At 43.0% G+C, this 22,666-nt stretch overlaps 2 protein-coding genes across 2 annotated transcripts in view; both read left to right on the plus strand.

Annotated features, from left to right (window-relative positions):
• The window catches only part of igf1ra (insulin-like growth factor 1a receptor), a 91,769-nt gene extending 84,074 nt beyond the window's left edge, over window positions 1–7,695 (plus strand). The window contains exons 20-21 of the mRNA XM_052060527.1: window positions 953–1,087; window positions 5,114–7,695. Of these exons, the coding sequence (XP_051916487.1) occupies window positions 953–1,087; window positions 5,114–5,609 (631 nt within the window). The 3' untranslated portion in view covers window positions 5,610–7,695. The remainder of the gene's footprint in view (window positions 1–952; window positions 1,088–5,113) is intronic.
• Window positions 7,696–8,968: 1,273 nt separating this feature from the next.
• synm (synemin, intermediate filament protein) lies at window positions 8,969–17,166 on the plus strand. Its single transcript, XM_052060474.1, is given in 5 exon segments — window positions 8,969–9,771; window positions 10,457–10,777; window positions 11,658–11,782; window positions 13,104–13,183; window positions 13,260–17,166. Coding segments are annotated over 5 exon segments (2,883 nt in total). The 5' UTR covers window positions 8,969–9,291; the 3' UTR covers window positions 15,137–17,166.
• Window positions 17,167–22,666: the final 5,500 nt, after the last annotated feature.

Here is a 22,666-nt window from a genome sequence, read left to right on the forward strand (position 1 = left end):
GACTAATCACACTGGTCAACAACAAATTTTAATCAGAAATTTTACCCCAAAACTGCTTGCGGAATACTGATTTTTACCTCGCATTGTAATTTGTAGCTATGCTTCAGAAAAAAACTCCACCTATTTTTTAACCTATCTCTTAATTCATAAATTCGACTACAGAGATTTCTGTATGATATGTTATATTATTATTATTATGAAAATCGAATGTAATAGAGCAGGGGTGTCAAACTCATGTTTGGCGTGGGCCACATTTTAGTTGCCGTTTCACTTAGAGGGCGGTCATGACTTAAACGATAGAAGAAGTCAAGAATAACTATTGATTCAACTATTGTGTAAATTACTATCGTTAGGGGTTTGGTCACAAGAAAATGCTTACAATATATCTTATTTATTGTTATTTATGTATTGTTTATTACATTTGAGAATTTAAAAAATTGGTAGACATTTTAGAAAGGATCATGGTAGTTGGCAGGTTTGAGCTGCTTTCGCTGGCCACATACAATGATGTGGCGGGCCAGATCTGGCCCCCAGGCCTTGAGTTTGACACCTGTGTACTCAAGAAACATCATGGGCAGATTATGAATCAGTGCAAAAATATATATATCTCGAAAAGTGTCCTTGCATATCCATATCAAATTTGGGCAGAGCATGGCATCACGCTTTACTTCGAATCAGCCATTTTGTGTGAAATGCAGAATCCTTTGATTCAGGATTTCATCGCAACGAATCCTGAACGGAAGGTTTTTTTTGCATTCAAATTTAATGATTATGTTAAAGATTTGCCCATTTAAAATGGTATGCGAAAGCACCCTTGATTTTAGTTAGACGAAAGAGTGATGTTTAGTTGACTTTGTTAACCCGTTGATGTAGCAAACCAGATGAGTCTTAAAAAGTCCCCGTTCATTCCATCACATCACACGTGTGAGGAAATCATTTGTCTTGCAAACAGGTCGTTTGGTGTGGTGCTGTGGGAGATTGCCACCTTGGCCGAGCAGCCTTACCAGGGCATGTCCAACGAGCAAGTGCTGCGCTTCGTCATGGAGGGAGGACTCCTGGACAAGCCTGACAACTGTCCTGACATGCTGTGAGTCTTTAGCCCCCAAGCCATTTTTTTTTATGCAGCCTTTCCCAAGCTTTTTAAACCACACAGAATTAGCTCACCCCTCTTTTAAAAAAAAACATGTTTTTTGCAAACTCATGTTCACTCATGCAAATGATTATTGACGAAATAGTCCAAAAAAAATCTACAACCGTTCAAGGGGTGCGTACACCCCAGTTTGGAAATCATTTTAGCATCCTAAGTGTGCGATGAATCATCCACCCTTGATATCTGTTCATATTTGACCTATTTCAAGTTGTGGTCCGTTGTGAAGCTATCATGTGGTGTGCGCGCGTCAAGACGAGGCCCGGGGTTGGCGTCACAGCTTAAAAGCGTCCTGTTGATGACGTGGGGCCTAACCGGCCGGGGGCCAGAGAATGCAACGCCAGCCACCCCTCCACTCCAATGTCCATGCCAATCATTCCTGTCTGTTCACCATTGTGTGAGCTCATTCATTCATTCCTCACTTGCTGACTGGAGGAGGAGTTCTCAAACTTTTTGAGTCAAGGGGATAAATTTGGCCAAGGATCCCCTTATTATCCTCAACATAATTACCCCATAGGGCTGCACAATTAATTGAATGTTCATCACGACCACAATTTCGACATGATTATATTAACCGGATCGTTGGGACATTTCCATTCAAGCCATTCAACAGCCAGTGGTCAGCCAACCACTAAGGGGCGACCATGTGGTTAAGGCTTCATTAAGCGACCAAAATAATGAAGTGAAAGGGATTGTTGCCTGGACTTGTTTTGTATTCCTGGCAAGTGAGATTAAGTAAGATATTAGCATATTTATTCAATCAGCAACTGGTAAATTGTGAATTCTCAAGTAGGTTCAAATTTGTTTTAATTATTGTTTTATTGATCATTTATTTGAAAACTATCAACCGTTCATTTTAAAGTTTCTCGTTGCATTGAAAACTGTTGACTTATTGATTGTTGAAAATTGGAGCAGTAAAAATACTTATATTTTCCCCAAATGTGGCAAATAATTGGATTAGTGATCAAGATTACAATACAGTATTGATCAAATTGATTGCTGTTATAATTTTACCACTGATACCACGAAATGTGATAGGACTTTAAAAAACGGATTTTCCTGGATTTGAATTGTTCTGGATGTTTTTTTACAGCAAAAATAAAAATAAAAAGATTACAATGTTATAATGAAATAATATTTCTACAAGAAAAAAAAGTTAATCAAGTTTTATTGAGATAAGAAGGGGATATTTTAACAGGTGAACTAAAAAAACTTTATTCTCATACTACACAACATACTACACAACATAATCATTTATTGCTAGTTATTTAACGGGTCGCCAAGCTCTGGTTTGCGGACCCCCAGTTTGAGAACCACTGCGTCAGCAGACAAGGTCCATACATGCGTCTGACCTCAACGAGAAGGCATTCTGCTCACCCTCGGCTTTCCCTCCTACTCCCCTCGCCATGGCTGACCTCACCTTAGAAAGAGAGACACCAAGTCGCGGAAGAAGAAAGAGAAGAAAAAAAAAGCACGAGCTAATGTTGTGCAGACACAAACTTCTAGTTTCTATGGCAGCCTGTCCTGATTACAGCGGTGTGTGGATTGTGTTACAGAGGTGGTGTGCTTGGGGGTAGGGGGATGTATTCAATGGGAAAATGGCAGATTTCAAAAACAAAGCATTGAAAGGAGACGTTATGAATCCCCCCCTCCCCCTACCCGAGTGTCTATGACAGGCTTTCGTCAAAATCACCCCAGATTCGCGGAATACGGTGCGCTTTTCAGCCTCTTTTTCTAGCCTTGCTTAAATCTGGCTGTGCAAATGAGTCGACGAGTCACCGCACCCCTCTAATGCAGGGTTAATACCGAGCACAGCTATTTTGTTACCATGATGACCGGGACAAAGAGGCATTGCTCACTCTCTGAGCGGATACTACTTGAGGAAATGTGGCATCCCGGATTGGGTTCACGGCTTTTGTGGTGGATCCTTGTTAAGCCCGAGTTAAAAAAAAAAGAAAAGCACAAACGAACAGTAAAGGCACGGATCATATTTTCACTTATGGAGGCAACACTTCATTACAAAGCCTTCAAATTACACTGCAGAGGAGAACATGGAAAAGTCAAACAGGGAGTAGGGAGGGCGTAGCCGAGATTCGAACCCTGAACCTCTGAACTGTAAGCTCGACGTGTTCAGAGATGGAAACACAGGTAGATATGATGAATCTCTTTTGAGCTGTGTGCCTACGGCCAAGTGAACCAAGGGGGAGCAAAGAACGAAATAACCTTTTCCAGGTAAAATCCTTTTTGTACCTTTTTTTTTCAATGGTTCAGTATTGTTAGCATAGAGAGCTTCGTACTGTTCCGCCTTGTCCGGGTCGTCTCCAGGATCAGATAGCTCGGGGTTGCCGTCTCCAACCTCCCTCACAAGGACGTGCCAAACAGGACTCGTATTTAAATGATTTACAACGGAGAATTACGTCATCGCTTGCTGACGGCGAATTTGAGTGGGGACGGACCTCACTGGGGCACGTGCAGTCTGTCTTTTTTCACAGCACAAGCATAAATGTAGACAACACATTTGAAATAAAACATTTTGGGAACTGACACAATACATTGGGCTAAAATCAAACATTTACATTACTTGACGTAAATTTCAAAGCTCAAATTTTTAGGTGAGATGGATTACTTCATTTTTTTTTCCCCCAGTATACAAGTAACCAGGATCCTTTTGAATTGTGCAAAAACAAACTGCGGCGTTCCCTCACTACTGTGCTATTTGCTTATTGCGGATTTTCATTTGTGGCCATAATTTCATATATTGAATTGCTCTATTCAGGCGTGTTTTCTTGCTGCCACCTGCAGGCGAGAAATAGAAGTAAAAATTGTTTTCACTCGACCATTGGTAATGTTTGGCATTCCAAGTCAAGCTTCTGCCCACTCATGCGCTTTTTGTGGAATATCTTAAATTGTTCAGTGTGCCTGTTTATTCATCACAGTCAGATCTTGACAAACACGAATAAGTGTGTCAAATTTTTAATTTAGAATAGTTTTCATTGTTTCAAAAAAAAATAAAAATGTATCCAGTAGTGTGAGGGAGTATTGCTCGAACAAGCAAACTGTGACAAACGAAGACTTGACACATGAGTACTGAGAGTCTTTACGTTATGTAAGGTAGCCATTTGTGCTGTCGTACGGACCAACGACAGCTGTGCAAACGACGCGGGGAGTCATTTAGCAACGAGGTCATTAGTTGCGCAGTTATTATTCCTTTACGCCAAACCTGGGTAGAGTACGGCCTTGGGGGGGCTGGGGGGTAGGGGGGTCACATTCAGCCCACCCGCCGTCTCTGACCGGCCCGAACCGTAACCAAGAAGAAAATACAGTATGTGGTGCTTTTATTTTGGAAAGTTGTTTTTATGTTCTGTGCACACGTATGTGTGCTGGTAAAATAATACTTTGCGTTTATCATTTGCTGTATCGTGATACATCACTGTCAATAATTGATGATTGCACTGTTAAGAGACAAGTGCTGATTTTGGAGCAACGAGGATTCCGCCCGACGCCAGTGAACTCATTTTTTGGTGGTCCACAGTGCAGAGATACCGGGTTCAATTCCAGCTCCGGCCTCCCTGTGTGGAGTTTGCATGTTCTCCCTGGGCCTGTGTGGGTTTTCTCTGGGTACTCCAGTTTCCTCCCACATTCCAAAATGTGTGAGAAAAAGTGCATGGATGATTGTTCGTCTCTGTATCCCCTGTGATTGGGGGCAACCGGTTCAGGGTGTCCCCTGCCTACTGCCTGAAGATGGCTGGGATAGGCTCCAGTACCCCCCCCCCCCCCACCCCTGCCCCACGATAGGATAAGCGGGTCGGAAAATGGATGTTCTGTTTCAAGGGAAGATGCATTTTTTTACAATGGAGTAGAACACCGTCCTTAAACCGAGGATCCTCCTTGTATTGATTCTGGTCAGCGTATTGACTGGACTGCTCATTGGTGTGTGTGTGTGTGTGTGTGTGTGTGCGTGTGCAGGTTTGAGCTGATGCGGATGTGCTGGCAGTACAACCCCAAAATGCGTCCGTCCTTCCTGGAGATCATCAGCAGCATCAAGGAACAGCTGGAGCCGCCCTTCCGAGAAGTGAGCTTCTTCTACAGCGAGGAGAACAAGCCGCCCGACACCGAGGAACTGGACATGCAGGTGGAGAACATGGAGAACATTCCGCTGGACCCCGCCATGACCATCCAGCCCCCGGTCGCCGCCCCGTCGGCGGGGTGCACCGCGGGCGCATCGCCGCCCTCCTCGGCCCAGCAGCCGCCCTGCCCTGCCCCGGAGCCCGGTGGCCCTTTCCTGAGACCCGGCTCACCCGCCGCGGGGCCCTCGGACAGCAAGCATGCGGGACTGGCGGCCGCCAACGGGCCCGTGGTGCTGCTCAGGCCCAACTTTGACGAGCTGCAGCCCTACGCGCACATGAACGGCGGCAGGAAGAACGAACGGGTGCTACCGCTGCCCCAATCGTCGGCTTGCTAATATTGACCCCCCCTGCCCCCCGCGCCCCCAAGTCCTCGTACACAGGGTAACCCAAATCTCTCTTGCGTCTCTGTGAAGTGACTCCTTCGATAGGAGAGAGAGAGAGATTCGGCGTCTTTGTTTCGTCACTCCTTCGAGAAGGAAATCACGAGACTTAAAAAGATGAAATAACTTTTTTTTAAATCTGCCAGTAAAAGTTAACAGAAAAGCACTTTTTCTTGAGAGAGGATGTTGTGGCGTGTGTATTTATATACCATTTCTCTCTATAATAATTTTATTTTATTTTTATTTTGGTATCTTTTCACATCAGTGAAGTTTTGTTTGGCATTTCCGACAAGAAAAATTGTGTGACTGGGAGAAAGTGTGTTGTGTCTTTAAATGAAAATAACAACACTAAGTTGCCAAATGGAGACTGCGCTTCAGAGTAGAATTCACGTTGCATTACGTTTATCAACTAAAAATATAACAAAGTAAAAGCCAAGTTTTTAACCAAGGGAAAAAATATTTTCACACATCACTGAATTAATTGTTACTTTAATAATTGATTATCTGTTGATTATTTTGTCAATTAATCAATTAAATAGATTTTTAAATGCCATTTTAATCTTCTTCAAAAACAATGTTCAAATGTTTTATTATTATTATTATTATAAAATGTTTCAAATAATTAAATCCATTCTAAATTTAATTCAGTTGCGATTTTAAAATGACAATTAAATTTTTTGCACGTAATATTCTGAAGCGCAGCCCCGGCCAGACTCATCCCAAGCACCACTTGAGCATCATTTAGGGGACACTGTCAGACCGATTAATCGTTTCTTTGTCTTTTTATCACTTTTCGCGGGGTGGGAGAATCTCTGAATGTTCTGAACTCCTGTTCTGCAGCCGAGTAACGTTGCCTTCTTCAGACAGCAAACTCATTGCGCGGGTGACCAAACCGCACCACAGCAATCAATGCCGAACCCTTATGAATGAACAGACCCTCCGCTTGTTGGTCATTTCCCAGCATGCACTTGACGCAGCAGACAGGAAGCAGGAAGTGCATGTGACGATCGCACGGTGGACTTTCACCATTAACTGGACAGATTTTAAGTAGGTCTACACACACACTTCATTGGTTTGTCAACTTTTTTACATTTCGAAAGTGCATTTGCTTCAGACTGTGTGTGTGTGTGTGTGTGTTTGTGTGTGTGTGTGTATTCATGACAAAGCTGCTATTTATTCTCTTTTCTCTGATCCTTCAGGTTTGCTTTTCTCTCCACTACTTTCTTATCCACAAAAATCTGTTAATATATAAAATATATGGTAAAATGACAAAAAAAAGATTTTGGTAATGAAATGTGTTCTTTTAGAGATTTTTGTCAGTGTTTGTTTTGTTGGATGACTGTCTTATTTTATTATCCTTATTATTATTGTTATTTTTATTATTATTTGGAATGGACACCATAGCTCCGTGTGTGAGCTTTCTTCTGCACCCCCCTTTTTTTTGGGGTGCAGTTTTTGTGGTCTAGCACTGCGCCTCAGGGTGCAACTCAATCTCAGGTCAAACTTTAAAAAAATACTTTTCTCCTTTTCTCCACACATTCGTTTGTTGTCAAAATTCCTCCTCTCCCATCATCTTGCATTCTGCCGGTGCCTCCGTTTTTTTGTTTGTTTTGGGGGTTTTGGGGTTTTTTGTTGATAAGCCACATAAACCAAATGTTTGTTTTTAAAACCCAGTTGAAGCAATTGTAGGGCTAAGTGGGTCTTGTCATTTGCCTTAATCATGTTTATCACTTTTTTTCTGTTTTTAGTCACCGCAACAAACACTCCCGCCACCCTGTACAAAAGTTATTACTTCTTCTCAAACCAAATAAAGAATGGATTGAAGAGCAGAAACGATTTAATGATTAAAATGTCTTAAAATGGATGTTATATGTAATCTTGAAGGATTTTTTTCCTGATTTTTATTTTATTTTGGGAAATGTTACCCTTTCTAATTTTCTTCTTTAGATGTGATATTTATTTATTTCTTCAATAATACCAGTTTAAATCACTGTATAAATGCCCCCATGATTCAGTATAAAGATGACCTTTTTTGTATTCTCTTTGTTGTCCGTTTTAGTTTGTTTTTCCCTTTTACAACATTACAACACATTTACATTTACAACATTTGGGTGAGTGAGCATATGCATAGTATTGAATTGGCTGGCAACCATTTCGGGGTGTACCCGTGACCCTTGTGAAGAAAAGAAGATCAGATCATGGACAAACGGGAGGAAACGGGAAAAAATGGTCAACCCCATCAATCCATCCATTTTCCGAACCGCTTGATCCTCACTAGGGTCGCAGGGGGTGCTGGAGCCTATCCCAGCCGTCTTCGGGCAGTAGGCGGGGGACACCCTGAATCAGTTGCCAGCCAATCGCAGGGCACACAGAGACAAACAACCATCCACGCTCACACTCACACCTAGGGACAATTTAGAGTGCCCAATCAGCCTGCCATGCGTGTTTTTGGAATGTGGGATGAAACCAGAGCACCCGGAGATAGCCCACGCAGGCCTGGGGAGAACATGCAAACTCCTCACAGGGAGGCCGGAGCTGGAATCGAACCCGGTACCTCTGCACTGTGAAGCCGACGTGCTAACCACTGGACTGCCGGAAAGTACTAAAATATGGAAAGTACTGAAATACAACTTTTGGTTGCAATACCGCCAAGTACCACACGATGGCAGACATTTCTAAATTCTGCTGGATCTTATACCACCGTATCCTACAACCCGAGTATTTATTTGAGGCTTTCAAATGATACGTCGGTAAAAACAACTTCATTATTTCAAATGAAGTTGGTACGTTGGATCATAACATAAATAAAACAAACACATTGTTTTCAACTGATATTTAATTGAATACACGACAAAGACAAGATACTTAAAGTTCAAATGGTTCATATAAAAATTTTTGAGTGAGTTGATTTTGGAAAAAAAATGAATACGATAAATTCTTGCACTTATTTTTTTTATTTGGCATTTTGGTCGATTTTCTGTTCTTTTTTTTAATCAATGATGATTCTCATCTTTATTTCATTTACAGCGTGCTGGATTAATCAGAATGAGATTTAAGTATACCTTTATTTATAAGCGCCTTTCAAGATACCCAAGGACACTTTACAATAACAAAAAACACAAAACAATACGGCTTGAGCAAGGGCAGCCAAAACGCACCACCGTTCACTCAACCCGGAAGTCAGAAAGAATTCATTGTTGTAATAGTTTTGAATTTTTCATTACAGTTGGTTACTGTCATTTTGGTGTTATTTTTTTAATCAGTTAATTTTGTTTTGTTTTGTAACCGTTTTTAATGCTTTGCTTTAGTGTAAGTCGTGCAACTTGAGTGTGAAAAATACAGCTCTATGGATAGATGGATGATTGCTGGATCGAGAAGCGGGATGGATAGATAGACAGATGATAAAGATTCTGAGTCATCAGATGCCCGACAGTTAGTGAACGCACCGCAGCATCTGGGAGATTCTCTCCTTCAGGCAGGGCGATTCTCAAAAGCGGACACGCCCCTCCCGGTGCACTTGTCAAAGGGTGAGTGAAGGAGGGTGACGTCACACTTGCGTGCACGGACGCCCGGAGAAAACAGCTCTCGGACACAAACATTTTTTTTTTTGCATTTGCCAATCATTGTTGATGCCACAATGCTGCCATCAAGAAGAACTTTTGAGGCGGACAAGCAGCAGCTGCAGCAGCTCAACGGCCGGCTGGCTCAGTACCTCACCAGGACGCAGCAATTGGAGCGGGAGAACGCGCGTCTTCTGGCGGAGATTAACCAGCTCAGACAGGCCCAGGTGGCGGAGCGGGAGCCACGCTACAAGGCCGAAGTGCGCGAGCTCAGGCGGGCGATGGAGCGGGTCGCGCTGGAGAAGTCTCGCGCCGAGATGGAGCGCGAGAGGTTGTGCGGGGAGTTGGAGACCGTTCGCTCCCTGTGCAGCCAGCAGAGCGACGCCTGCCGGGACATCGGCGGGGAGCTGCACGGCCGCGAAGAAGAGCTCCGGGCGGCTCACCAGAACAATGCGTTGCTCCAGCAGCGTTTGCTGGAGCTTCAGAGAGAGTACGTCTTCTTGGAGGAGAAGCACCAGAAGCAGATGGGCCAGCTCAGACGACAAATGAACTCCCAGGTCAGTGGTAGTACTTTGTACTCCAGTACATTTATTCGTCTAAAAACTTTTTATTTGTACTCCCAATATTGGACAACAGATCTCTGAAGACAAGCGGTACATTGATTTAGAAATGTGGTTGGTAATTGAAGACTAGTCTAAATTGTCTGTTGGTGTGAATGTGGGGCGGAGCTACAGGGTGGCCATGGGTGGCCAAGCCCACTGTTACCATTTTGTGTCATTGTGCTTTTTAGAAATCTAAATGAGTGAGCCATTGATCGCAGTATCCAAAATGGCATCGGCCATCTATTACGATTATTCTGATTGGCTGCTTGACACACTTTTGACTTCCACTTTTGTATATTCCTACGTTGATGTGTGCTGAAGGGGCGTGGCCGAGTGATTGACATCAGGAGCCGAGTGATTGACATCAGGAGTAGTTCCTGTCGGTCGCTTACGCCACGTTTAGTACAGATATGTATGCAGTTCAGCGTTAGTTCTGCTCAATGCTCTTTGTGAGTGCTTTCATTTTGTAACTGTCTGTACAGCTGTTTTTTTGCACTACTTTTTTTTTTTCTCTACTCGAGCAGTGAAGTATCTAAAGCCCACTAGCAATGAGCTCAAGTCAGCCATTTTTTTGTTTGTTTGTTTTTTACACAAGTATACCTTTATTAAAGTGTGAGTGCTTTTGCCGCCTTTGCTGTAGGTGAACTCCAGGGTGGTCACGCAGAGTTACCATGGGCCTCCTGCAGCCTCTGTGGAGGAGGTGCAGGAGTACGCCCGCGGGATGTCCGAGGGCTGGATGCAAACCTTAGAGATGTACCAACAGAAAGTGGAGGAGATGGAACTGGCCATCCGGGAGGATCAAGCCATGTTAGGTGACCTGCAGAGAGAGAAAATGCTGCACACCTCAGAGCTGGACAAATTACGCTTGGATGCGGAGAAACAAGGGCAGCTGCAAATGCGTCTGGAGGAGCAACTGCTGCACATGCAGGAGAAATTCTGTCAGGATGAGGGCGAGTATCAGGTGAGGTCACTACATTAGGTACACATTTTCAGTCCGTTACCAAAGCCAATGCAACTGAACTGAAAACTCAGAAAATATTCGAATTCTTGGGCCTATGACTTCTCCAAGAGTTAATCGGGAGTCAGCCAAGGAAAAAAAAACCCAAACACAGCAGTTTGGAGTTTGCTACTTTCAAGAAGCATTGCTCAAAGTGATCCATAACAGCTCTCAGAATACCTACACTTAATATTTGCTAACTTATACAAAGCTGGAAATCCACTTAAGTATGTTGTCAGCTATCTAGCTTGTTGTCTACTTAGTTACCTAGATATCTATGTTATATATTATTATAATGTTAGATTGGATCTCAAAAGATTGTGCAGGTATACTTTTATTTTATTCATTTTTTTTCAAAGATAGCATTTGAAATGTGCAAAAAAAGCTCCTTGTGGCCCAGCCACTGCCTTTTAATGCAGTCATGTGAATCTTCTGTTGATCCTCACTGTCGTCAAAAGCGTGTAGCTTCCATCATGCCTTGCAATCCTTAAGCCTCGGCCATCTCGAGGGCATGTCCGCTTGCTAGCCGCTTAAGCCAATTAGCTCTCAGACTGAAAAATCCCTATTAGGCAGCCTTTTCAAGATTAAGCTCCACAAGCAGGACAATCAAAAGACGAGCGGCAAGATGAGTTTACCGTTTACAGGAAAAATGTTACGTTTTGATCATTGCCAACTCGTACGCCGCCTCAAGGCTTGGCAGCGGCATCCGAATACGTTCAATTCGGTTTGTTCGTGGATGACATGTTTCTCTTTCTGGTGGGAAGAAAAATCACAGGTTTAGACACAAATAGCCGAAGAAAAAGCAACCCAGCATTTAATATAGTCTCCTTGTTGTTCTCCCCAGATGATTATCGACCAGCTGGAACGAGAAAGGAACGCCATGGCAGAGTCCATCACGCAGAGGATGCAGGACCATCAGCATTTGCTGCGGGTCAAGATGGATCTCGGCATGGAGGTGGCAGCCTACAGGTAACAAGCCCTCATTGTCACCTCGTCAGTTTCCGTGTGAATTTCAAGTGGCACGTATCCCACAAGTGATGCGTGTACACTGACGGGACAGACGCACAAATGTAAGCGTGAAGGACGTGCGGTACATAATCCAAATATTCAGAACGCTTAGTCTCTTTAAATGAAGGTGAGGCCGCATTATACTTTAGAATTTGGTATAATCAAATCAAATAGACCATATTGGTTTGATGTTGTTGAACTTGACATTTTTAAATGCATTTAGTTGTGTTGTTTGGACAAAAGTGAGTGCCACCTGTCGTCGTACTTTGATGACTTCAAGCTAGCAGTGACACTGTATGCCTGACCTTGGCGTTTATGCCGCACTCACATCAGCAGATACGCATCAACATTTTTCTCCATTTAGATGAGGCCTGATTCCAATCTGAAGATATCCGATCCCATTTTTTTTCTTCTTAATGCTGCCGTGACGCGTATCGCAATTGTGTTACATGAACCAGACAATGTAGATCCAGTCCTGGTCGGTCAGAAGGTGGCACAGGCTAAATGTTTTGATGGTGGCGTTGTCACGAGTAGAATTTGCATTGGAATTTAAAGGGAAGCGTTGACGGGCCCGCTTTGTTGCTGTTATTTTTATCTCAGTCTGTTGGGAGGCACGCTCCGCGAGAGCTTCTTTCTGTCATTTGCTTGTGTTTGCTACTTGAAACATCCCCCAGGAGTGAAGACTAAGAAGCTTACACAGTGGTATTAATTAGATTACGATTGTTTCATTGTTTATTTATTTACTTTAAATGAGCATTAGTGTCTTCCGAGGCTTTTTAGCTTTCGAAGTTGGAGATGGAAGAGCGAGAAGATATCGAGTGCCTTGCACGGTAATTATCTTCGGTCTCATATTTGCCTACAAGAGAAGTGATCATCTATAGAACTGTATTGATCTGCAATTTTTGGATGCCTATGCCTCTTGTTATTCCGAATTACTTCATTTGTGGCCATTAACATGTTCCAAAACCCAACAATTTTTGCAAACGCGCTTATCCTCGTGTAAATATATGCGTTTTAAGAGGTCCTGAACACAAGACCCTCTGGAAACAGAAAAAAAAATTGCCCCAGAACCGATTGACACAAATAGATGGACAAAAAAGTCTCCAGGACCCATGCCTGAAAGTCAACCCTTATTAGTGTTAGTATAACTGTATTTATTTATTTAAGTATTTATTTCAATTTGACGTGCGCATTTAAAAAATGTTGCCAGATAAAAGGAGTGTGCAGTGCGAGGGCTTGCTCATTACTTCTTGTAGATTTAGCTTTGCTTATGTTTCTCTAGAGCGCTCTTGGAGGGTGAGAGAGTTGGGCTTCAAGATGCTCATCGAAGAATAAGCGAACACCAGAGGCAGAGGATCATAGGTAAAAGTCTGAACGTATTGACCTTATTTGAAAATGAAATACATTAGGAATAAATGTCACTCATGAATTGCCACAGATATCAAGATGCCTGCCCAACCCTACGCTCCAAGAACTCTCACCCCAACCAGACAGCACGTGGCCGTCAGATTCACGCCGTCATCTATTTTGAGAAAATCTCCCCTAGCTCCCTCAAAGCCTAGAAGTCCTTCCAGGGTTATTCCAATTTCACTTGCAACCAGAGCTCAGCATCAGAGTCCAGATTCCAGAAGGGACATGATCTCGTTCACCAAAGCCCGGGCTTCCACTTCTTCCACTGTTCCCGAAGATCAAGAAATCATCCAGACCGAGCGACAAAGCTCACTATCAGCAGCAGAGAAGATAAAGAAAACCGAACATGTCTCAAAGGTACGAAGCAAAAGCACTCCCACGGAGTCCTTCGCAGACACCCCCTCAGGTAGGGCGTTGTCACCACTGAGGAGGAGGAGCCTCAACATAAAACCAGAGACGGATACGGGCATTGAGGGCGCAGATGAACCGGATAAAGGAAATCTATGTGTAAGCGAGTCTAAGGATGAAGACAAAATCAAGCCCGCGATTGAGTCGAGTGAGAGAAAGGCTTTAGACGGTGTGTCTTTGGAAGAGCTCATTGAGACGGTGATCAAACCAGCTGGTTTGCAAGCCAAAGTTTGCTCCTCCGGAGAATCAAAGATGACCTATCAGGTGGAAAAAATCGAACAGGAGGACGGCTCGATGAAGACTCAGATCGTGTTACAGTCGAAGGTGGAGGAGGAAGTGGACCTTTCGGAGGAATCGGCCCTGGAGCAGCTTTTAAGCCAAGGGGTGAAGAAGGTTTCCCTGGAGGACATCGAGGACACAGCAACAGGAAGCATGATCAGGAACCTGCTCAGTGGCCTACAGGGAGAAGCGAACCTACAAAATAAATCTGTCAATGTCCAAATTATTGAGCAACCGGTGGAGTCTTACGATGAAGACGTTACTGAGAAGTCCAGATCTTGTTTTTATGAGCCCTCTGCATATTTCCAAATTGAGGAGATGGAAGAAGACCAAGACGCGCAAGTTGAGAGGAGTCGTTTTGACCCCGTGGAAAGGTCCAAAGTCGAACCTGTCCAGGCTCAGGAGGATAGTGAGTCTCTCTATTTCACCCGTGATCAAGAGCCCGCTGAGTATTTTGTCTCCACGCCAGACGATAATCTCTCTGAACCCAAGGAGGGTTGCAGCATTACCTCATACGGTCATTATGGGATGGTGGATGACTTGTCCGATGAAAGGTATTACCGAGATGACAGACTTCCTCCACAAACCAGAACCATCCTTGAAGAAAACGACGAGGACAGGTTGATATTAGATCCGCCTTTTCTCAAAGAGAGCATTCCCGAGTGCATTATTGAAGAGGAGATTCGTGTTTCCCCTATAGTGCAGGAGTCAATGCTTGAGTTCCTGCGAGAGGACTCCTTGGAGCCCAAAGAGCAACTAAGAGGAGCTTTGGAGAAGTTACAGGGCTCAGTCTCAGGCCCACTGAGGGAGGAGTTAGCTTTCCTCACCAAAGTAAGCGGTGAAAGTCCCCAGAACGTTGCCGTTGACATCAAGAAAGTGCAGCAGTCAAGCGAAGGCGGCACTACAACCATCGTTGCGGAGCTGAATGTCTCGCAAACGCTGGAGGACTCCGGGCTGCTGGACGATGACAGTTTATCGGAAGAGCAGATCATGGCCGCACTGAGGTCTTCCAACATTGGGAGCGCTTTGGAGTGAGGAGATGGAGGAGGATACAGCATCAGGATCTCCAAGGAACAGCATGTCGAACTCTCCGATGATTTTGACATTGAGGGGGAAGGCGAATCTTCGTCCCCTGTCACAGAGAGACAAATCAGACCGAGTCCGGCTGAGATGGAGGGACACAGAGGCCCTGCTGACGCTAGCTCCGATCAAGAGTGAATGAAAGGCGATCGTTGGAAATTTCAAGGCCCTAGAGATGGTCAAGAAGATTATATTTTATCAATGAATGCGTTGATTCCGAAAGCAGGGGTAGATTCGCTGAATAGCGTCGGTGTTCATAGCAGACACTGCAGCTCTTGAATTGTAGTACCCTTGAGGGGATTTGACATCCATCCATCGCTGTCATATGGAGGTATTTTATCAGTGGCCACCATTTTCGGATGATCTCCTCCACCGTCTTTCGGGGATTATTTCTCAAATTTTAAAATTAAGATCCCCTATTCACAACAACATGACCCGAAAGGTAGCTGAGCTCAAAACGTCAGATTGGTAGCTGTCTGGTCAGCTCTCTCAAGAGCGTAACTTTGATCTGCGGCTGATTTAGAAAAGATCCCTGTTGATGTTGAATGGCGTTCGACATGAGATGAGTGTTCAGTGTTTACTCCTCTGTTGTGTCCTCTGTTCAGTTTTTTTTCATCACTATTGATTTTCAGTTATGTTCCATTCTCAATATACTGTCGCTCAGATCCAAACAGTAAGTTTCATCTATAAATGCAATTTCTTCGATTTCGATTTTAGATTTCAATTTTGCTGATTGATTTGTGAGGACTATAAGGTATTGTCTCTCAAAACACGTTAAGGGACATATTAGGGAAAATTGACTACTTGCATGCAAATAATTTGGACTCTAGAGTGCCTACCCAAGTAAATCTTTTTCTGGAATACCTGTTTCCCAAAACGTGTTTGTGAGCGAGTGGTTCTGTTGCGGGTTTTTAAGTCCTTGTCTGCTGCATGCGCCACATGCATGGTTCAGTACTCTAATTGCCAGGTTTAATTCGGCAGCTTTGTGATAATGTGCTGGCTCCACGAGTGAAAATCCAATCAGTCTTTCTTTTTACACTCTGGGCTCAACAAGTTACCACTCGCTCGCTCTACAAAAGCCATCCACTTGTTGACAGACCCCGCTGTTGAGGGGTGGGGGACGGGGTGAGTATTGGCAAGATGACTTCAGAAAAGTTAGCGAGGAAGGGTTTAAAGGGACAGTGTGTACAAATTTTTTGATACTTCAATGTTCATTCAATAAAAAAAGAAAAAAAATCAATAATCTGCCAAAAATAGTTGTTGCATTCTATTATTTCGCCACTAGATGGCAAGTACATTTTACGCACTGTACCTTTAAAGTGTGTTTTACAGTAGCTCTTGATTGAGGTATTTTGATGAAAGCATGTCACAAACATGTTATGAAGGCCTCTGTCCACTGGACGCTATTTTAAATAAAAAAAATAGATTAAAAAAAAGACATTCCGAATATTTCTTAACCCTAAATGCATGTGTTGTATCTCACTGCACTTGCAGCTGAATTAATTGTTCAACCAACAGCATATTTGAAATATAACAACTAATATTAATGTTTTCACTGAATGATGTTTACTGTTTTATCATTTTCCATAGTCATTTCAAGTAATGGAGTAAAGTTCTGGTGATGCAAAAAAAATACAGACACACATCAGCTGCAATGTGTTTTTATATGCTTTTAGTTATTACTATTTTTTCCCTAACCTTTTACCGTTCAGGTATAATATGTTGGTTGTGCCATTCACAGTATCCGGTCACTCAACTTTCACTACTTTGTGACAAGGTGCAGTATGCAGTGTTTGCAGGTAGACGACTTTACATGCTTCTATTTAGTGTGACTCGGTATGCAAAAGAAAGCCATAGTCACGAAGAGGAAATGGTGGCGGCTTCTGGATCCTGTTCACTTGACACTTTGTGCTATCTGTGCTGGCTGGAAGGATCCTTACATAAGAGAGTGTGTTCATCACAGCTGACTATTTTTGTATTGGCTTAGCGGCACTGACCGGTCACAAGGTTTAATTGTGCTGTGTACACCTTCATAGGTCAAGTAATGTTCGTGCCCCCCCCCACCCCCCCCCGTTGAAATGTCATGTGTTTATTTCCTGTTTTAAGTTGACACACAATATAATTAAACATGATTTGAATCAATGCATTAAAACAGTTTGTTGATGCTTTTCAGAAGCCTATGTCAATCAAATCAAAACTTGTATGACAGAGATTCTCAACCTTAAGGTGCGGGTCGGCAACCCAAGGCTCTTTAGCGCCGCCCTAGTGGCCATTTTCAAAAATGTTTGAAAATGGAAAAACAAGGGGAGAATATATTTTATTTTAATGTGATTTCTGTCGGAGGACAAAAGAGACAAACATTCTAATCGTTTTCCAATGCGAGAAAAATGTCAAATAAATATTAAAATCAACATTTCTGTCAACGAAGAAATACGTCATAGCCTGCGCACCACGTTTCAATTAGCAAGGCGGGATACCAGGCATATGGCTGATGCAGGAAACACCGGCGTTTCATGTACAATTCACCGAGGATACTGGCAAAGAGTGGGAATCTGATGGGCCGAGAGAAACATTAGAAAACGATACGCGTGAGCTATGATAGTTAGCACGCCGCAAAAGTGGGCCTCATCCCTCCGCGTCAGGTCTCGACGAAGGTAGGCAATGATTACAACCCGTGTCCACTTCTTGTTTTGTTCACCTACGGGGCCGCTGTGGCTGTTGCTCACTATGCCATGCTTGTGTCTCATCATGACGCAATGATAAACATGTTACTTTTATTGGTTACAATCTCATTTTACTCACGACACATTTGCACTTCATAAAAGCGCTGTGGTATGTTTTCAGAGCGTTTGTTCTTTTCTTTCATACACTTTTAAGACCCCACCCCCCTCCCATGTCATTAAAAACGATGAACCACAGACTCAAAATACACTTGTATCTGTTGCAAAATATAGATACAAATACTGTGGGTTTACATCACCTAAATTCATGTTTTACCTTCTTGCGCTGTGTCCTGAAGAGCAATCTTGGTCTCCAGGGCACTTGAATTAAAAATAAAACACGTTAATGGCTACAGAGTGAAATATGAGTCGTATTCAGAAGGGAATAAACAGTTACAAAGAATACCGGAATGCACTAAACGTCCCATAAATAACCACTGTAGCACTTCAGATAACACTTGCTGCGCTTTGGTCAACAAGAGGAGCTCCGTGGGATCATAAAAAACACTCACTTTAAACCGTCAGATTATTTTTAGTGGAAACGTATTGAGGCAGGAAAAGGCACGGAGCTAACTTTTCCTACAGAGTGGGCAAACATTGTGTAATCGGGATTGGCTCCATCTGGCCTCTTGGATGTTTTCACCGTTGCTAGGGTTGATGTAATGGAAGGCCCTTTTTCGGCTGCACAACGCGGGAATGGGAGGGAAATGTCAGCATGTGTGTGTGTATGTATGGAGACAAGCATCATTGTTTTTTTTTGGTAGGTGCAGGGGTGTAGAACTTTTAGAAAGAAACTGCTGAGAGCAGGAGTGAAAGAAAGTTCAGGCATATTTCCTCGATGTCAGTGTTCAAAAATGTCCCATCAAACTTGGTGATGAGAGAATATACTGCCTGTCAGACTCTACTTGGATTCAATAACAAACCACCGTAGCAACGGGGCAGAATTTACTCACTTACTCATCCATGCCTTCTGTTATTTGATGGAAGTTTATTTTAGAGAATTTCTTCACCCTTTATCAGAAACAGAGATGGAGAAAACAATGATAAAATTCTCAAAGTGAAAACGAACATTTGAATGAATCCAGCTTTTTGTCTTCCAGGTAAAGACGCCTGACACCTCTTGCCCCAGACTTTACTCAGCAGTTAGCCTTTCACTTTCTAAAAGAGTGTTGGACCATCTGTTTGGCTTCGTCCAGGTTCAGGAAACACAAAGTCACCCTGTGTGATATTTTACACTCGGTCGGGCTACGTTGCTCATTGCCAGCTTCCGAGATTAGCTTGTGACTGATCGTAGCCCTTTAGAGAGGTTGGCTGAAATAGCTGATCTCCAGATCGCCATTTGACCATGTATTTTAAAATAGGGGCAGTTGCCCGGCCAAGCGAGGCCAACTATGGTGCCTCAAAGAACACTTTTTGACATCATATGCTTAAATATATATGGGTCATTCCAGAATTGGAGGATATTTTGACTTCCAAATTGTTTTTCTTGTTTTTTGTTGTTGTTGTTGTTGCTGTTTTTGCTGACCGAGTGGGCACCTTTTATTTATGTTATTAAAGGAAAGACAAATTAAACATGAAGTCTCTTATCCTGATCGTATGCATTAGACTGCAGGGGTGTCCAAAGTCGGTCCAGGAGGGCCGCTGTCCTTCCTGTTTTCCAGTTCTCCCACCTGTAACACACCTGATTCAAATGATCAGCTCATCAACCAGCTGTGGAGCAGCATTAGAACAATCCTGATGATGTGAATCAGGTGCGTTTCTCCTGGGAGAGCTGGAAAACAGACAGGACAGCGGCCCTCCAGGACCAACTTTGGACACCCCTGCGAGGGTTGCATGATGTAGAGGGAGACATTCAATCAAGGAACAATGCTATGAACATATGAAAAATAGAAGAGAGGACATATCTGCGCTGCACCCATTCTTTTGGAAAACTGTTTGATGACGTCAAGTTTGGCGGATCATGTGAGTCACTGCTTTCCACTTCTTCTGCTATGCTGAAAAGGTGATGGGAAAAGGACACAAGTTCCCCGAATAATAATTATTAAAATATTATCTATCCATCCATCCATTCATTTTCTAATCTGCCCCTCCACACAAGGGTCGCGGGAATGCTGGAGACTATCTATAGACTATAGTGTCTTCGGGCAGTCGACGGGCTACACCAGGTGTGGGCAAACCCTGCGGGCTGAATCCGGCCCGTTGGTCGTTTTAATCCGGCCCGCCGAAGGTTGGTCCACAATTAAAGTTTGATGTGAATGATTCCATTCATTTCATTTGGACTTTTAATGACAGGCATTTCACCGCCAGGTGGCGCATTGACTTGAAGTGGCAGAACACGGGGAGCGGGCGGGGGGATCTTTTCGACCACCTAGTACTTCTATATCGCTCTACTTCTACTGGTCTGATCACAACCCTTCTGCAGCAATGCACAGGCTAAAATAGGTCATCAACAACACGGTTGTCATTTAAAAAATATATATTAATACACTACTTTCAAGTTGAGGGCATCATGCCTTTTGGCCAAAGTCAGCGGGGACAGGCTCCAGCACACCCCTGCAGCCCTGTCCAGGGTAAGCGGTGTTGAAAATGGATGGACGATGATGATGATGATTATTATTATTATCTTCACTATTATGTCACAATAGAAATATATAGCTAGCCTATGTAATTTGGTGAGTCGCTCTCAAGAATTGGAGTTTCCACACTTTGTCTGGAAAAATATGAGGCCTCCACTGTGTTCTCCACTAAAGCACGTTCTGCAAAGTTCTGCAGAAAAAACACTGCTTGTATGAATAATGAATAATGGACCTCCAGTGGAGCTCAGCCAATCCAGCCACACCGTCCTTTTTGTGTTGCAGCTTGGCCCAAACACAGTGGTGATCTTATGAGCGGTGGACTTCCACAGAGTACATCTTATTTTGTGTCTTGTAAATTCATTCAGATTTTTTGTAACAATGAAAGACTTTTTTAATAGCTTCTAGATGTTACTCTTGAGAACAGATCATAGGTTTGACACTGCATTATATAACATATGCAGCTGCTTTGTTTGGTTCCCATAACAAACTGTTATTCAATCAAGCATATACGAAGGCAGCAGAAAACTCCTAATTAAGTCCTTGTGCCTGTCATTGAGGTGCGGCGCCTAACTGTGAATACAGACTCAGTATTGTGCTGCTGTAGCGAGGATGAGGGAAGATGTGAGGCTGCTCTTAGCGCCTGAGGCTGTGACTCATAGCAATGGCATGAAACTAGTGAGATCACATATTGTCAACACCGCTTGATAGGGGGAAAAGTCTTTGTATTGTACTGTGTAGATCGCTTTTTTCCCGGCCTGGTTGAGGGGCTGCATAAAAGAGGGAAGCGTGACCATTCAAACGCTCATAAGGGAGCATGGTAGAAATATTTAAAATGGGTTCATCTTGTAATTTGGAAGCCTGTCTTGTAAAGGAGACTCAGTCATATATATTTTTCAACCAGTTCACACGTGTCCAAACAACATCTCTGTGACATGATTTTGAATGAAAATCGGTTCGGAAAATGGATGGATGGATGGATAAATACATACTCAATGTGTGGGGAAATTATTCTGTCCATACAGTCTAGTTAAATTCAGAATGGTTTGTTGACAGACACATTTTCGGAAATGGGCAACTCAAAACTTAGAGATGAAAATTCATATCTGATGGGGTTGGTGGGGAGGGGGGGCTCCATAGGTCTGCATAAAAACAAAAGAATTTTGAATCAAATGACCGCTTTCAGTATGTCAATCATTAACTGTGGATTCTAAACCTTGCCGAATAACTTTTGAAACCAGTGTTCTGATTCTGATCCAGATATGGTTCGTAAAAAAAAACAAAAAAACAACCCAAAACAGCCCACTCTGACAAAACGCATGCCTTGATTTGGCGGACCAGTGAGTCAGGGTGAGTCCTTGACTCCATTATCCTTTGCAAGGACACTGAATCTATCAGGCAACCTTTTCAAGTCTTCTAATGGATTCTAAATGGAACACTGCCAAAGAGGCTGCGTTCTCACCACTATACTATGGTAAAACAGCACTGTACTGACACACAACCGTACATTGAAACACATGCTTTATATTGCCACGCAAAGCAATTAAAAATATTATCTCGTCACTCAATGACCTAGAATTGGTTTTGATCAGTCCAAGGGATGTGATCCTTTCCGTGCATCGCGAATACTGTCGTGCTCTCCTGTCAGAAACGGTGAAATATCTTGTCTGACGGACAACATCTAAAGGTGTAATGTTTTAGGCCAAATCTGCTTCGTGTTCCAGGCTTTGGTGTTAACATTCCTCTCCACCCTATCCACTGATTAGATCGAATTTAATGACACAGTCTTAGTCATTTGTTGATGAACACCAAAAATGCATTACTGTCGCCCTCTAGTGGTTATAAATCTAAATTCAGGTCTTCCGTGTCAGACTGTTGAATCATGTAACTTCATTTACAGGATGCTGCACTATCCCTGAAACTACACCCTTCTGACCCCAAATTAGGACGCTATTGTAGTTTAAGTATTTTGGTGCAATAAAATGGATGGATGGATGGATATAAATTCAACCTGTTTGTAGTTTGAAGAATAAATGGTTGCGCGTTGTAGTGTTCATAAACTACCTCAAGATGTCAGTATACGTAAGTGTTTTTTTTTTATACTGTTCTGTCTTGCTCCAACATTTTCACCTGCTGGAAGAAATGGGGAATGGTGCATTTTTTAATGCAATTTGTAGTACTGTAATTGGATTACCCATGGCAGTGTTTCATAAATTGTACTGCTATTGCATTTTTTTTTAAGTCACAGCACACCACCAACATAAGTCACAAAAAAACCCAACAACCCTGAAATAATATATTTTGTTGTTGTTGTCTCAGTGTACTTAATACACAGATTCAGTGTAAATAACTCACACCTGAATATAAGTCGCTGG

This window comes from Hippocampus zosterae, chromosome 3 (genome assembly GCF_025434085.1).
Source record: "Hippocampus zosterae strain Florida chromosome 3, ASM2543408v3, whole genome shotgun sequence".
NCBI classification, from domain to species: Eukaryota; Metazoa; Chordata; class Actinopteri; order Syngnathiformes; family Syngnathidae; genus Hippocampus; species Hippocampus zosterae.